At 41.6% G+C, this 14,780-nt stretch overlaps 1 protein-coding gene across 1 annotated transcript in view; it reads right to left on the bottom strand.

Moving 5' to 3' along the window:
- GRIA3 (glutamate ionotropic receptor AMPA type subunit 3) overlaps positions 1–14,780 on the bottom strand; it is a 292,780-nt gene that overhangs the window by 211,579 nt on the left and 66,421 nt on the right. The window contains exon 3 of the mRNA XM_061136405.1: positions 5,828–6,067. Within this exon, the coding sequence (XP_060992388.1) occupies positions 5,828–6,067 (240 nt within the window). The remainder of the gene's footprint in view (positions 1–5,827; positions 6,068–14,780) is intronic.

Raw genomic sequence — 14,780 nt, 5'->3', positions numbered from 1 at the left:
AATGTACAGGAAGGTGTGAGGGTTTGAAGCTCTGCTTGCCTCTCTGTAGAGTTAAAATCTAGCCAATCTGAAAAAAACATGGTCCTTGGAGAAAGGCTCTTTGTCCTTGTCTTGGAGAATCTCTTTACCTCTCAAACCCTTCAGGATATTTTAACATTTTCCCACCTTCTTAGCTATTTGGCAACACTTTAATCTTTTCACCGGGTGCCTGCTCTAATGAATGCAAATTTTCTTGGTGGATGCGGGGGGGGGGGGGGGGGGGAAGTTGGGTTAAAAATGAATTTTTCCAGGCCTCTGAGATAAATGACTGTTTCAGCAACAGGATCTCAAATTCTCAAAGGCAGGACCTGAATTCTGCTTAAATACTGCCTGTAGCTGAGCACTAGGCAACACCCAGTAATTGTTTGTTGACTGATGGGCTACTTGTTGTCACTGCCCGTGTTCTTGCCACAAACTTCTAGTGCAAACAGAAAGGTCTGTGAGAAGGCGGGTGACTTTCTGAGAGTTACCTGGGAACTGAGTAGGGAGTTTCAGGTGGAGAATGGGAAACGGCAGGAGTTTATTGAACACTGGCAAGGAGGTAGGGACTAGTTGCCTCAAAGGGCACTTGGAGCTATTATCTCATTATCTAAGCTGAGAGCCACAGGCTGGGCCAGGTTCTTTCATCTCTGTGGGTTGTGTCCATTGAAGCCAAGGAGAGTTGTCAGGTGCACGAGAGAGTCTGGCTGCAGTTCTCAAACGTGTTGCTGTTCTGGGGGAAAGGTTAGCACCACAGAGAGCTAGATCACTTGCACCCAAAATATAGGTCTAATAGCAAAGTGGAAGCACTTTTATGCAGGTGTAGGGATTGGTTAGGACAGAGATGCCAAGCCAGGGAGGACAGGTGTAAGTAAGTGCCATAGTGAGGAGCCCTGGATAAGTAAAAAAGTAAAAATGGTGTGGAAGTGGTTAAGACTCTGTACTTTGACTTTAGGGGGCACAGGTTTGATCCCTGGTCGGGAAGCTACGATCCCCATGCAGTGTAGCCTTAAAAAAGGGTCAGTATAGAGAAGAGGGTACAAAGAGGGTGTATATCATAATTAGTAAAGCTCATAACTTTTCCAAAAACTGACTTTTGATGTAGATAGCCCCAAGAGCATCAATTTCAATTTTGCATTAACAAATCAAGGTGGTTATTTTAGTAACTAAGCAAGGTGATGGCCTGCAAACAAAAAACCAGACCTTACTCTGCAGACAGAAATCAAAGCATACCTAGCAAAGCTTTGAAATCCACTCAGTGGTTCACAATTTCAGAGATAAAATTACCCTGATTGTGCTATAAATATTTTAAATGACCTCAAATGTTTAACCCATTTCTCAGCTCCTCGCTCATCTCTGCCCTTATACAGTGGAGTCACATCATTTGTATATTTAGCTTATTTGATTGTAATTATAGGTGCTCCCTTCTGTCTCTCTCCAGTTTCCATTTCTCTCTTATGTAATTTTAAAAATTCTAAAATTATACTTTGCAGTTGTAATTTTCCCCATAATGTTTATTACTGGAGCAATAGATGATCATTGTAGAAAAAAGAGAAAATATAGAATAGACATACTATTGAATATTTTAGCAAACCATACAACAGAGTGTGAGTTACAAATTGGGTTTTCTCTTTCTTCCGTTTTCTTTCTTTCTTCTTTCCTCCCTCCCTCTTTCCTTTCCTTTGTGTCCTTCCTTCTTCCCTCCATTCTTAGTTTTTCTGTCTCTTTCAGTCCAACATTTAAAAAAAAGTCATGGCCTTCTTCTGGATGAATCACTAGTGGAGTTGGGAAAACACTAAGTATGTACCCAGGCCTGTGCTAGGAACTGGGTAAGCACAAAGTCTCAATCTGGGGACTAAGCAATGCTCTACTATCACAATGGAGAGAAGCACTTGGGAAGGTCAATAGCAGACCCAGTGAATTAACAACAGAAAGAAAATAAGTGCCAAGTGAATGACATGGACAAAAGGGTTCTGGGGGCCTTCAGAGGTGTGCAAGATCTCTGCTCCTTAAAACTGGTTCTCCTCCTGCCCTCAGTACCTCAGTAAATAGCGTCACCTTATCATCCAGTCTCTCAAGCCAAAAGATTAGCAGTCATTCACGAATCCTTCCTTTCCCTCACATCCCACAGTCAATCTGTCACCAAGTTCTGTTGATTCTGGGTCCAAAATATATTTCAACCCTGTCTACTTTTCTCCATTTGCAGCCTCATCTAAGCTGCCATCATTTCTCACCTATAGAAACTTAAGTGAGACCACGTGACTCCCCTGCTCAGAATCCTCCAATGACTTCCCACTGTAGTTACAATAAAATTCATATTCCTTATCTTGGCTCCTGTGTGTATGCCATGGCTTTGATCTGACTTCTGTTTTCATTCTCATCTCCACTTCCTCACAACCCTTTAGCCACACTTGTCTTCTTTCAGTTTCTCAAACATACTAAGCTCTCCCTGCCACAGGGCCTTTGCAGTTGCTGTTTTCATTGCTTAAAAACTCTTTCCCTCTATCCTTCACATGACTGTTCCCTTCTAAGTCTTTAGTTCTCAGCTGAAATGCTCCTTCTTCATGAGGTTGTCACTGAGACTCCTTTGACGATTATGTCCTATCGATTAGTATCAGTCTTTGTTTCCTTCCTAGCACCTGACCTAAATATAAAATTGTTGCTTATTTTTATTTCTTTGCTTACTTATTTTTCTCTATCTCCTTGCTTAGAATGTAAGCTTTATAATGGCAGGAGACATGGCTATCCTGTTCGGCAATTTAACCCCACCACCTATTGAATGAATGAATTGTTGTGCACTGGAGTGGTCAGGAAAAGCTACCTTGAGGAGGTAGAGTTTGAAGTGGGTTTTGAAAAACAGAAGGATAGGCAGGAAGAATTTCCATAATCAAGATGGAGAGAATTCCAGGTAGTAGTAGAAGGACAGTTGCTGAGGCAAGCATGGTTCTGGCACATTTGGGCAACAGTGGAAAATGGGCGTAGCCTGCAGTGGACGTTTCCCATCAGGTAACATAAAGACAACAGGTTTGTTAGTTGGTTGAGGCATAATTATGTCTTGAGGAGTAGACTGCTTTTATTTTTCAATGTGGGCAAATAAAAACCATTGAAAATTTTGGACCCAGGTTGTGGTGTGCAGTGTTTTAAGAAGGCTTTCTAAGGGGGAAATTAGTATAAAACTTTCTAGAAAATTACTTCTTAGAGCAGATTAATCCCACCAGCTAAATGGCTATAGAGGAAAAAATATGAACCCACATGAGTCAGAAAGGTTTCATTTGGTTCTAAGACCACAGAACTGAACAAATTATTTAATGAGATGATTTGAGAAAAAAGATGCAGGATTAGGAAATAGAGATGTGGACTTTCTTAGTGGCCCAGTGGTTAAGACTTCATGTTTCCAATGCAGGGGATGCAGGTTTGATCCCTGGTCGGGAAACTAAGATCCCACATGCTGTGGAGCAATGAAGCCCATGCACCACAGTTGGAGAGCCCACATGCTCTAGAGCCTGTGCACTGCAACAAAGGCCCAGCACGGCCAAAAATGGAAGAATGAGAGATGGACTTTTGCTTCCTTTCCTCCAATGGAGAGCTAATGGGCAAAGGAGGGTCATGAGAGATGAGGAGAGAATACATGAACTTGTGTCTCCTGCTTTTCAAAAAGTATTAGCAGAACTGATATTTAGTTTTAAAAAATTTCAGGAGAGAGTTGTCCAATTTACAAATTTTAGTTCTGAAAATTAGATTTTTAGGCACTAGATTCTACTGTATATAATACATGGAAATATGCTAATTCATCTTCAGGGTTTGAAAGAAAGGAAATGCATTAAAATTTAGCAAATTGAGAATTAGAACATTTAAACTATTTTGGTACCCTAGTCAGGCAAAGATGTGCAAGGACACAGGGTACTCCTTTCTGATTCTGCCCTTTGTTCATGTTCTTTCTTTCTTCCCCAAATTCTATCTCCCTCTTCTCTTCCAGTCCACAGTTTATACATCCTTTAAGGCCTGGCTCCTCTAGCCAGCCTTTGAAAATTCTACTTTCTTGGAGTGTTACTTTTTCATAAGTCTTACAACAATCAGAATCTGTAGTGTACCACTTAATTTGCTACTGAGTTTGATACTTTGTTCTGAAAGTTGTTCATGAATTGTTTCCTTAATGTCCTTTTTCTGTCTACCACCACTGGAATTGTATTATATAAGCAAGTATCACAAGATTTGAATAAACCATTGAGGGTGGATAACACCTTATAGATTGGTTGACTAATTGATAATATGTAAGCTGGATTAGTAATAAGATTCAAAGTATCCCAAGTCTGGTATAATATTAAAAGTCATAGCATATTACATTAAGAAGGGACATAACTTTGGTTAGGAGATCAAGGTCAAGAAAGCCTCAATGAGTTGGTTAAGGTCAGAGAGCTAGTGAATGGCAGAGGATGGACTAGAACTCTGCTCTCCTGTTTCAGGTTCATGAAATTTGATAATATTTTGGAGGTAAGTACCGTAAGCAAATATAGGCCTTAGTGTTTCCTGAGAGGGTTTGATGATCTATCAAAATAAGGGTGAAGTGAAGAGCACTCTAGATTCCTAAAAACAAAATGGCCCTTCAAGTTAAGTTACCTATAAGGACATCATTTCCAGTGATCCCTCAGAGAGGTCTTCCATTTGCTCCTTCTTTCTCTGAGTCAGAAAATCCTGAGTCAGAGACAGCCATTCCCTGCGTATGCATGTGTCCTAAGTCACTTAGTGTCCAAATCTTTGTGATCCCATGGACTGTAGCCCACCAGGCTCCTCTGTCCATGGGATTTCCCAGGTACAAATACTGGAGTGGGTAGCCATTCACTTCTCCAAGGGACCTGCCTGGCCCAGGGATTGAACTCAGGTCTCCTGTGTCTCCTGCATTGGCAGGCAGATTCTTTATCACTAGCACCACTTGGCAAGCCCTTCCCTGCATATAACCAGGGGCATAGGCAAACAAGTGATAAGGTAACATTGTCTTTTAGAATCTGATGGTGATAGGATTCCCTGGTTTTACTAAGAAAGCCCTCAAAGATAACTAGATTTTAGAGGAGTCTGTTTAGCTGCACTATGATGTGTATACCTAACTGGATACTATTCAAGATCAGACCCCTGATTTTTGAGACTCTTTCAATATAATATGTCATGAATAGATTCAATATAATATGTCTAACTCTTAGAAAATCTATCCATCCTCCAAACCCAGTTTAGCCAGTCTCCATTCATTATTTCCATCAGCTAGTTGTTGAGGCCCTACAATCTGAAAGCCTAATGTGATCTGGAAGCCAGAGACATTGCCACCAGACCCAGCTTTGGGGTTAAGCTACTGTGTGAAAAAGCACTTTTCCTTTTTGGGCTTCAGTTTTCTCATCTATGAAATGGGGATAGTTGTGGTCTCTGGCTGGATTAATTCTGCAAAAACTTTCCAGCTTAGGCCTTTCTCTATTTTAGACTAAGCCACTTTTGCTTTGTGTATTTTAGACCAGATCAATTATTTTGAGGAGGGGGCAGGGTTCTTTTTCAGCAACAGTGATTCAACCAGGAAGATAATCTGAAACCCCTTTTCAAAGTTTGGGATGGGAGGACATGTATAATTTGAAAAATTAGATTCTAAAATTAGTATTGCTTTGATTCTTTTTTTTGGCCTTACTCTTCAATTCATTTTGAATAATACAGTTTTAAAAGCATATGAGATTTTATTTGCTGGAAGAGAAGGGGACAAGCGTGAGTTGAGGAAGGTTGAATACCACTGTTACGTGAATATTCAAAGAGGAGAGCAGATGCCTCTTCTTACCTCTTTCTGTGTCATAAAGGTACACAAACTTCTCCCACTTGTAGTGACCCAGAAGACTCAGGATGGCGCCCTTCAAGGCTGGGCGCATCTGGATGACAAACTGCACATCTGCATCAGTGGGGAAGCTGGGCGTGACAAAGGATGTGTGCAGGGCTCCACAGAAGGAGGTCAGAGTGTTCATGGACATCTGGTCATAGAATCCAAAGATGGCATACACCCCTCTTGAGAACTGGGAGCAGACTGCAATGAGAAAAAGAGAAAGACATTTCAGTAACTTCATGGTCCTTTGCTGCAGCTTGCAGGGTTGGAAATACAGTGCATAGTTAGACTCTAAAAGACAGACAGAAAACCAGTGGTTGCTGAAGTCTCTAGAAGCCCTTGGAAAATCCAGTTGCCCAGCAGGAAAAGGAGAAGAAAGGGAAGAATTTATCTGATGCAGTTGCATCTTCTCTATGAGAGAAATCTCAGCATGAGCAGGAAACTAAGAGGAATGTGGGAAGCAAAGAGGTGAAGGTTGTCTTACCCTCCTTCAGCAAACCTCCCAGCTCACCCCCAAGGCACCAAGCGCTCCCACACTTCCACCGTAGCTGCCCAGGGGCCTCTTAGGATACCCAGGCCCCATCAAGGTATTGGGTTGGCTCAAAAGTTCATTCAGGTTTTTCCAGAAGGTGTTATGGGAGAGCGCAGATGATCTTTTTGGCCAACCCAATAGAATAATCTTGTGTCTCACCCCTGCAGTGCTTTTCTACTAGGTAACATAGTGACTGGTCATTTAGTCAGATGAAGTGCAAATGTGTCTTCTATGGAAATGTGTTACTCCTCTTAGGTTGTTGTTGTTTAGTCACAAAGTCATGTTTGACTCTTTGTGACCTCATGGACTACAGCCCACCAGGCTCCTCTGTCCATGGGATTTGCCAGGCAAGAATACTGGAGTGGGTTGCCATTTCCTTCTCCAGGGGATCTTTCTGACCCAGGGGTCAAACCCACATCTCTTGTGTCTCCTGCATTGGCAGGCGAGTTCTTTACCACTGAGCCACTTGAGAAGCCCCTTCTTAGGTTACATAATGCTTTACCTATCTAGTTATGTTATGATGGACACCTCTTATGTAGACTAATAATGAGGAGAATTTCAGATTCTGGGCAGGTCATTGGGAATACTGGCTTTTCAGTGCCCATGGGGTAGGTGGGCCGATTCTGCCCCTGTGTAATAGGTAAAGTTCTATCTTAATCCTTTTGATTTGATCTTCTAGACCTGGTAGCCCACACCCAGAATGTTCATGTCCTCCTCACGATTGTGGTGAGTTTTCCTCCATCTCAAAATGGGTCACACCACTACATCTTCCTTCTTCAGGCCCAGATGAGCTTAAAAAATGGGAACCAATCTCAATATTAGCGTAAGTAGAACAAAATTAGCAAAGCAAATCAGCTACAACAGCACCATGTGGTGCATTCCCAAACCAAGTGGAAATGATCTTCAGATTATTTGCACTACTGCTCCCTTCCATTCATGTGAAGCAGGCAGAACAGGCAGCTGATAATGTGGTGTGATTTAAGGGCCCCTGCTTGGTCACCCTTATCAGCTAGGAAGCCAACGTTAGGCTTACTTTTTCAGCTTTCGAGTTATGAAAAAAAGCCTATGGCTTGGGGGCCCCCTCCCCCAAATTACAAAGGTTTTTTTAGCTATTAACATGTCTGATTAGATGTCAGGACAAGTAAGAAAATGGATAGGTTCAGTTTTGATGGGAATGGGTGGATCAGAGAAGAGAATGTAAAGGGTTTGCTCCCTTTTATCAGCCAAACTCATGGCTCATTGGCTTGAGGTAGCATTTCAAGGGTGATTATCAGTCACTCAAGGGCCTCCTTAGGGGAAGACAATTGCTTCCAACTTGGGGAATTCTAAGTGCCCTCCAAACACATGCAAGAAAAGCCTTTATATTAAAAGGAAAAATCAACTAGAGAATGAACCTGGAGCATATCATGACATGGGGCCAAAAGAAGTATTCTGAAAAAAAAAACAAAGTGGCTAGATGGCACTTTGTCTTAATCATCACCGAAGGAGACATGAAGGAGAGTCCCATTTCCAAATTCATCCTGTCAATGTAGAGTTTTGCAGTACTAGGTCGAATCTTGGCCAATACACATAATCTTCTGTATAACATTGACAACAATAATGATAACAGTTACTGAGTTCTTAGTAGGTACCAGCCCATGTGCTAAACATACATATCATCTCTTTTAATATTCCCAACAACCTCATGAGGTATTACTATCATTTCTATTTAATAGATAAGAATTCTGAGACTAAAAAATGTTCTATCTCTTAAGTGGAGGGGCCAGGACTTGAACCTGAGTCCAACTCCAAAACTCACACTCCCTGGGACCCAAAACAAACAGTGACATTGGACAGTATTTATTGGCTTGAATGAAATAGAGTTTCCAGATTTGGCAAATAAAAATATATTAAATCTATATTTATATAACTAGAAAATAGATAAATAGAATGTCCAATTAAATTTGAATTTCAGATAAATAAGAAATTATTCTTAGTTTAAATATGCCTCAAATTCACACATATACTAAAAAATTACTTGCTTATTTGAAATTCATATTTAATTGAAAATCCTGAATTTTATCTGGCAGCCCTAGAAAGAATCCAGTCTTATTAACAGTCATGGGGCTGGAAGACTGGAATAAGCAATCGTGGCTTTTCATCCAAAATGACTCAGGAGGTAGCCAGTCATTCTTAGATCTATACCAACTAGCATACAATGCAACATATTTTTCAACAAAGAAATCCCAACCAGGCAAAATTATGAGCAATAATTGAGGGAGAAATACTTGGAGAGAGACAAACATAGAGCTATGATCCTCTTAGAGTTTCAAAAAGCCCCTGGTGTATTGGAAAGAAACAGAAAATTAAAGTAGGTTATAGATTCTGTTTTTTTTTAAATAAAACCTTGCATTGCTCTTATAATCATTGTTTTTGAACCTCGTGGGTGCAGAATTAATCATTACTAGTTTATACATGGACATTTCATTATTTATTTATTTAAAATACATTGAACACTCAGAACCATCACTCAACCCAAGAATCATAATGTTACTAATAACTTAGTTTTACCTATGTCTTCTTCCTCTGTTCTATCTTCCTGTTTTGATTCTCTCCCTCCCCCTGAGGTAACTACTACACTGAATTTTTAAATTTATCATTAGCTTGGTTTTCTAAAAGAAATACACAGATGCACCTAAACAACATAATGCTATTTTTGCTTGTTTTAAAACTTGATAAGAAGGCAGTCATGTTGTATATGTGAAACCCAGACTCCAGGCAGGAGCACCCAGTGAAATCTTTAAGCTTATGTATAATGACAAGTAGGATAAGACTCAGGAAGATCTTCTAAAAATGGGTGAGTGAGCAGGTGTGAGGGAGCCCAGTGACAATTTAAAAAATTCCAAACTAAGCTTACAGCTTCGGCCTGGCTCAGGTGAGAGACCTAGGAGTATTATATTGTAGATCAGTGGCACCTTTCAGAGAACACTCAGCTACTGTGGTCTAACAGGCAGACACATGGCGATGGACATCAACAAGATGCACGTTAGGAAAAAATCAGTAAGTGTTCTATTCCTTTTTTTTTCTTAGAGTATAAACGCTTTACAGTATCATGTTCGTTTCTGCTGTACAAAGCGTGAATCAGCTATATGTACACATATATCCCCTCCCTCTGGGGCCTCCCACCCTCCCATCCCACCCCTCTAGGTCATCACAGAGCACCGAGTTGAGCTTGTGCTACACAACAGCTTCCCACTGGCTATTTATTTTACACGTGGTAACATATATATGTCAATGCTGCTCTCCCAGTTTGAACCACCCTTCCCTCCCCACCCTGTGTCCATATGTCTGTTCTCTACATCTGCCTCTCTATTCCTGCCTGCAAATAGGTTCATCTTCCTTTTGGATAAAACAGAGGTGCAGCTGTCCTGCAAATACTACTGTGCATAGTTATACTTGCTGTGTCTCAACATGTGCAAGTAACATAAGCAGAAGGCCCAGTGGGGAAGACAACTGCCACACGAGGACAGGGGTAATAGCCATTGAGGGAAGCTGGGGCATAAGGGACCTGTGAGTGGGGCAGAAGGTCCCTTCTTGGCTGCAGAAAGTAGGGCTGAATAGTACACTGAGCTGAGCCAAGGGATAGTGTCTATGTTTCTAGGTCCTTAGAATGTTTGAAATAGAAGAAACTTAAATACTCGGTCATTCACTGTCTTTTCAAGCAAATTTTTTAGTGTAGAATCTTTTCTCCAGGTGAACTTTTATGTGGCAAGGTCCAGTAGATAAGAGATATAGTGAATATCTTTTCTGCTTCAACACAGAGTCCCATTGATGCCTCCCTAGCCTAAAGAAACTGACACAAGGCGAGGAAGTGTCTTGCACAAGGTCATGCAGTGAATTATGAACCAGTCTCTCAGAATTGCTTTATCAGCATCTCCACGCCATCCCTACTCCAGTGCTATCTCAGGCAGCATGGGTCAGGATTTGCCTGGCGTGAAAGTGACTTACCCATAATACCTAGCTCTCCGCATAGACGGATCCACCAGGGGTTTCCCGTGACTCATCTGCCAGCTGCTGCTCTCAGTTCCCTCCAGCCTCAAATATCAGTGAGAACAGGTGGCAGATTGGTGGGTGATCTTTGGGGACTTGTGATTCTTTGGGGCAATGTGTGTTATCTTTATCTGAATCCTTAATGAACCACACCCATGTATTTATCTCAGGAGACTAGTCCCTGGTAAAATAACAATGGAAGAAATAGCTGTCTTGGCAGTCTTTACGAAGCCATGAGGCGTAAAAGGAAGGGGCAAAAGCTTTTGAGGCAGGTGGACTTTACTTCTAGTTATGGCTCTACCAGTCTTAGGCTGCACGACTTAAACTCTGTGAGCCTCAGTATAGGATAGAGATTATGAAGGCAGGTTCTAGAGTTGGATCCTTTAGGGTGAAATCCTGAATTCATCACTTATTAGGCAAATTATTTAATATCTCTGTTTCCGACCCAGTTTCTTCATCTGTAAAAATGAGATAATAGTGCCTGTTTCAGCATTGGTTGTGAAAGTCAAAATGACTCCATTCATGGGAAGCATCTATCTATAACAGTTCCTGGCATGTAAGAGATACTCGCTTAATGCTAGCTATTTATTCATGCAACAAATAGTTGTGGAGCATCTACTATGTGCTGGTACCATTATAGGTAATAGGAGATACAGGAGAGAAAATTGATCCTGTCCTCCCAAAACATGTGTACTAGTGAGGGGAAAAGAGGGTAAGAAATGAGATAAGTAAAAGGTAAAGTATGTCTTAGTTATAAATGTGACTTGGTTATTGTCATGGAGTGAGGAGTAAATGAATGGGGAAATGGAACAGGGGAAATACATGGTGCTTAGCATATACTTGGCAACTAAATGGTTTATTTTGTGTTTCTTTTCTCTTGCCAACTCTTTACTTAGCACTCTGTTGACCCCATCAGGTTACACCTCCTGCAGCAACCACTGCCCTTGACTTCACACTAAGTACCCAGGAAGCCCAGTTTTTCTTCTCTTTCATCTTTGCTAGACATTTCTTCAGTGTTCTTTCCTGTTCTCACTCCTGGGTCGCTTCTGGGTAGTCATGGGTTCAGGACGAACCCTGCTAATTTGACTTTGTCCTCTGACTCTTCCCCCTATATAATTCCCTTGTGCTGGTAAAATGCTGTCTCCACTCGGGGCCTCCATGGCTTCCCAGTATGAAATATCATGATTGTCTGCTTGCTAAGAATACCTGTCTCCATCTCTTCCTCCTAGCAAAACAGCAAATTCTTCTAGTTGAAGACGTCATTTCTGACTACATTCTGGATTCCTGGGGATTCTAGTGTAGCTCACCGGCTGTGTTCCCCTCGGTGTTGAGTGACAAGCAAGGCTGGAGCCAGCTGTCACACTTTTATTTATAGTCCCCAAGTCTGTAGGGTCGGGACAGGTATTGAGAATGTACAGTGTGGCAGCTAATTACACCACCCATATTTCAAAAGGCCTCATTACAAAAATGTCAAACAACTTGATTATCCCAAAGATCAGAATAACAATATTCCATATCATTTACAGAACACTTTCCATAGCCTTTTGAATTGGGGGAAAAAAGGAAACTGAAGTCTCTTGCTGACTTAATGATCACATTTGAAACAAGCAGGAAGAAGAAAAACATAGCTATGGAGGAACCAGTAGAGATATACCACAAGGAGTTTCTCTAGGTAATAATACCACAGTACACTGAATTCCAGGGGATCAAGGAAGCTTAGAGATGGAAGATCATGGAGTCCAGTATTTTCTAAAGCTATGATGCTGGTCCACGGTGAAGTTTCCAGTCTGGTGAAATATCCGTGTGTGTGTGTGTGTGTGTGTGTGTGTGTGTGTTGGGGGAAGGTTGACAACTGTTCTTTTTTAGGAAAAATAGTCTTTTTCTCTGTATCATTTCTATTGTCTGAGTGTTGTATGTAGAGTCCTTTCTTTTCTGAAATAATGATGACGTTTATGATACCACTCATATATATATACATTCAAATATATATATACACACACATATATATGTATGTATATATATGAATTTATATGGATATATATGCCCTCTTTGCAGCAGACCAAATAATTGTGTCCCCAAAGATGTCCATGTCTTAATCCCCAAAATCTGTGAATTAGGTTACATGGTAGAGAGGAATTAAGGCTGCCAATAGAATTAAGGTTGCTAATCAGTTGACTTTAAAATAGTGAGATTATCCTGGATTATCTGCATGGCCCAACGTAAATGTGGAAGACAGAAGTTGAAAAAAGAGTCAGTAACAGAGTGATGTGATATGAAAAAGACTTGACCAGCCACAACTATGAATAGAGATGGAGGGGGCTATGAAAGTAGGTGGTGTCTACCTTGGGAAAGGCAAGAAAATGAATTCCCTTTTAGAGCCTCTGGACAGGAATGCTGCCATGCCAACACCTTGATCTGAACTACAGAGCTGGAAGATAATAAACTTGTGCTTTTTTAAGATGCTAAATTTGTGGTAATTTGTTATAGTAGTAAATAATACACTTAACACAGCAAAAGTTAAATGTTGCTGACTCTCTAGATCAATCTATACTCCACTCACCCTTTTAACACCCTTAAAACATTTATGTATCTAAAAAGTCCAGAAGTTTGGATACTAAGAATCTAATATAATTTCCAATTCAGCACAGGACCCACCTCCCGTGAGGCTGTGTTACCTCTCTTTGAATACTTCCAGTGACATGGGAGCTCATTACTCACAGGCAGCGCTTTCCTTGTAGGGCAGCTCTCATTACAAGGGAGCGCTTCCTTAAATTGAACCTCAGTTTACCTCTTGGGCCTCTTGAATGCCACATGATACATCGAGTCCCAATTCCACATGCCCTCTGCTTACTTTTATAGGAAGCTCAAAAATACAATTGACATACTCAAGAGATCCATAAGGGCTATTAGCTATTCAAGTGTGTGCCTTTATTCTTACTAGGCTGCTTTCTTCCTGCCAGGCTAAAACTCTGCTAAAAGATTCCACCTCCTCCTGAATCCCTGCCACTTCCAGAAGCCATCATTCCAACTCCTTCTTTACCATCATTACTAATGATGGGATGATGAGGACCTAGCACCCCTCTGCATCTGCAACCTACCTTCTGCCCCATCACTCAACTGAACCTGCTCTCTCAAGTTGGATGATGACCTGCTCACTGCCAAATCCAACGCTGTGCACTGACATCATTTGACTTGACTGCTGAGCAGCATTTGACGTTGTTGGCCACATCCTCCCCCTTGAAATTTCCCTCTCTGCTTTCAAGAGCATTAAAGTCTGCTGGCTCTTCCATCCTTATGGCTCCTTTTCAGTTTCCTCCTAGTCCATCACCTTGATGAAAATGTGTCCAAACATTTTTGTCTTTGGCCCTCTTTTCTTCTTACTCTAAAGGTTTCTCTTTTTCATTCAACAAGTATTTGTGGAGTTCCTGGTATGTGCCAGGCAGAGAAGGGGGAGGGTCTCATCTCACTACCTTCATGTGAATGAATTCCAAATAGGTGCCTCTAGCTTCAGACACACTCCTGAGTTCCAGATCCACATTTCTGACCTCTCGTAAAATAGCGCCACCTAGAGGCCTTCATGGCAATCACACACTCAGTGCGTTATTTCTCACTCCCATGCACCATCACAGATTTGTTCCTTCTCAACCACCGCGCTATTGGCATTTGGGGCTGGGTGATTCTCTGTTGTGGGGACTGCCCTGTGCATTATACGATATTTAGCAGCATCCCTGGCCTTTACCCATTAGATGTCAGCAGCTCTACCACCACCCACCAATTGTGACAACCCTAAATGACTGAAGTGAAGTGAAGTGAAAGTAGCTCAGCCATGTCTGACTCTTTGTGACCCCATGGGCTGTACAGTCCATGGATCTCCAGGCCAGAATACTAGAGTGGGTAGCCTTTCCCTTCTCCAGGGGATCTTCCCAACCCAGGGATCAAACCCAGGTCTCCCACATTGCAGGGCGGATTCATTACCAGCTGAGCCACCAGGGAAACCCCTAAATGCCTGAAAATAGCAGCAAATATCCCTTGGCAGCATTGTCACCCTGTTCCCATCTGCCTTCTCCATCCTCTGATATCCACAGGATTTGGTTATGACTCCCTGTCCACAGAGAACAAGGCTTTACCCTAGTGAAAAGGCATGCATATTGAGGCATTTTAATGATGAAAATCAGTTATTTTAATGATGAAAATTAGGAAGTGCGGACTCTACAAAGTCCACTATATAGGTGGGTACTTCCCTGGTCTTGCCCTAAAATTGACTATTCATGTTTAACCTGGGGATGTAAGAGAGGAAGAATTAGGTAAAGGAAGGGTTGGGGTGGGGTAGAAGCCAGCTCATCCTTTCTCTGG

Source organism: Dama dama, chromosome X (assembly GCF_033118175.1).
Source record: "Dama dama isolate Ldn47 chromosome X, ASM3311817v1, whole genome shotgun sequence".
Classification (NCBI taxonomy): Eukaryota; Metazoa; Chordata; class Mammalia; order Artiodactyla; family Cervidae; genus Dama; species Dama dama.
This window is presented reverse-complemented; position numbering and strand designations above follow the sequence as displayed.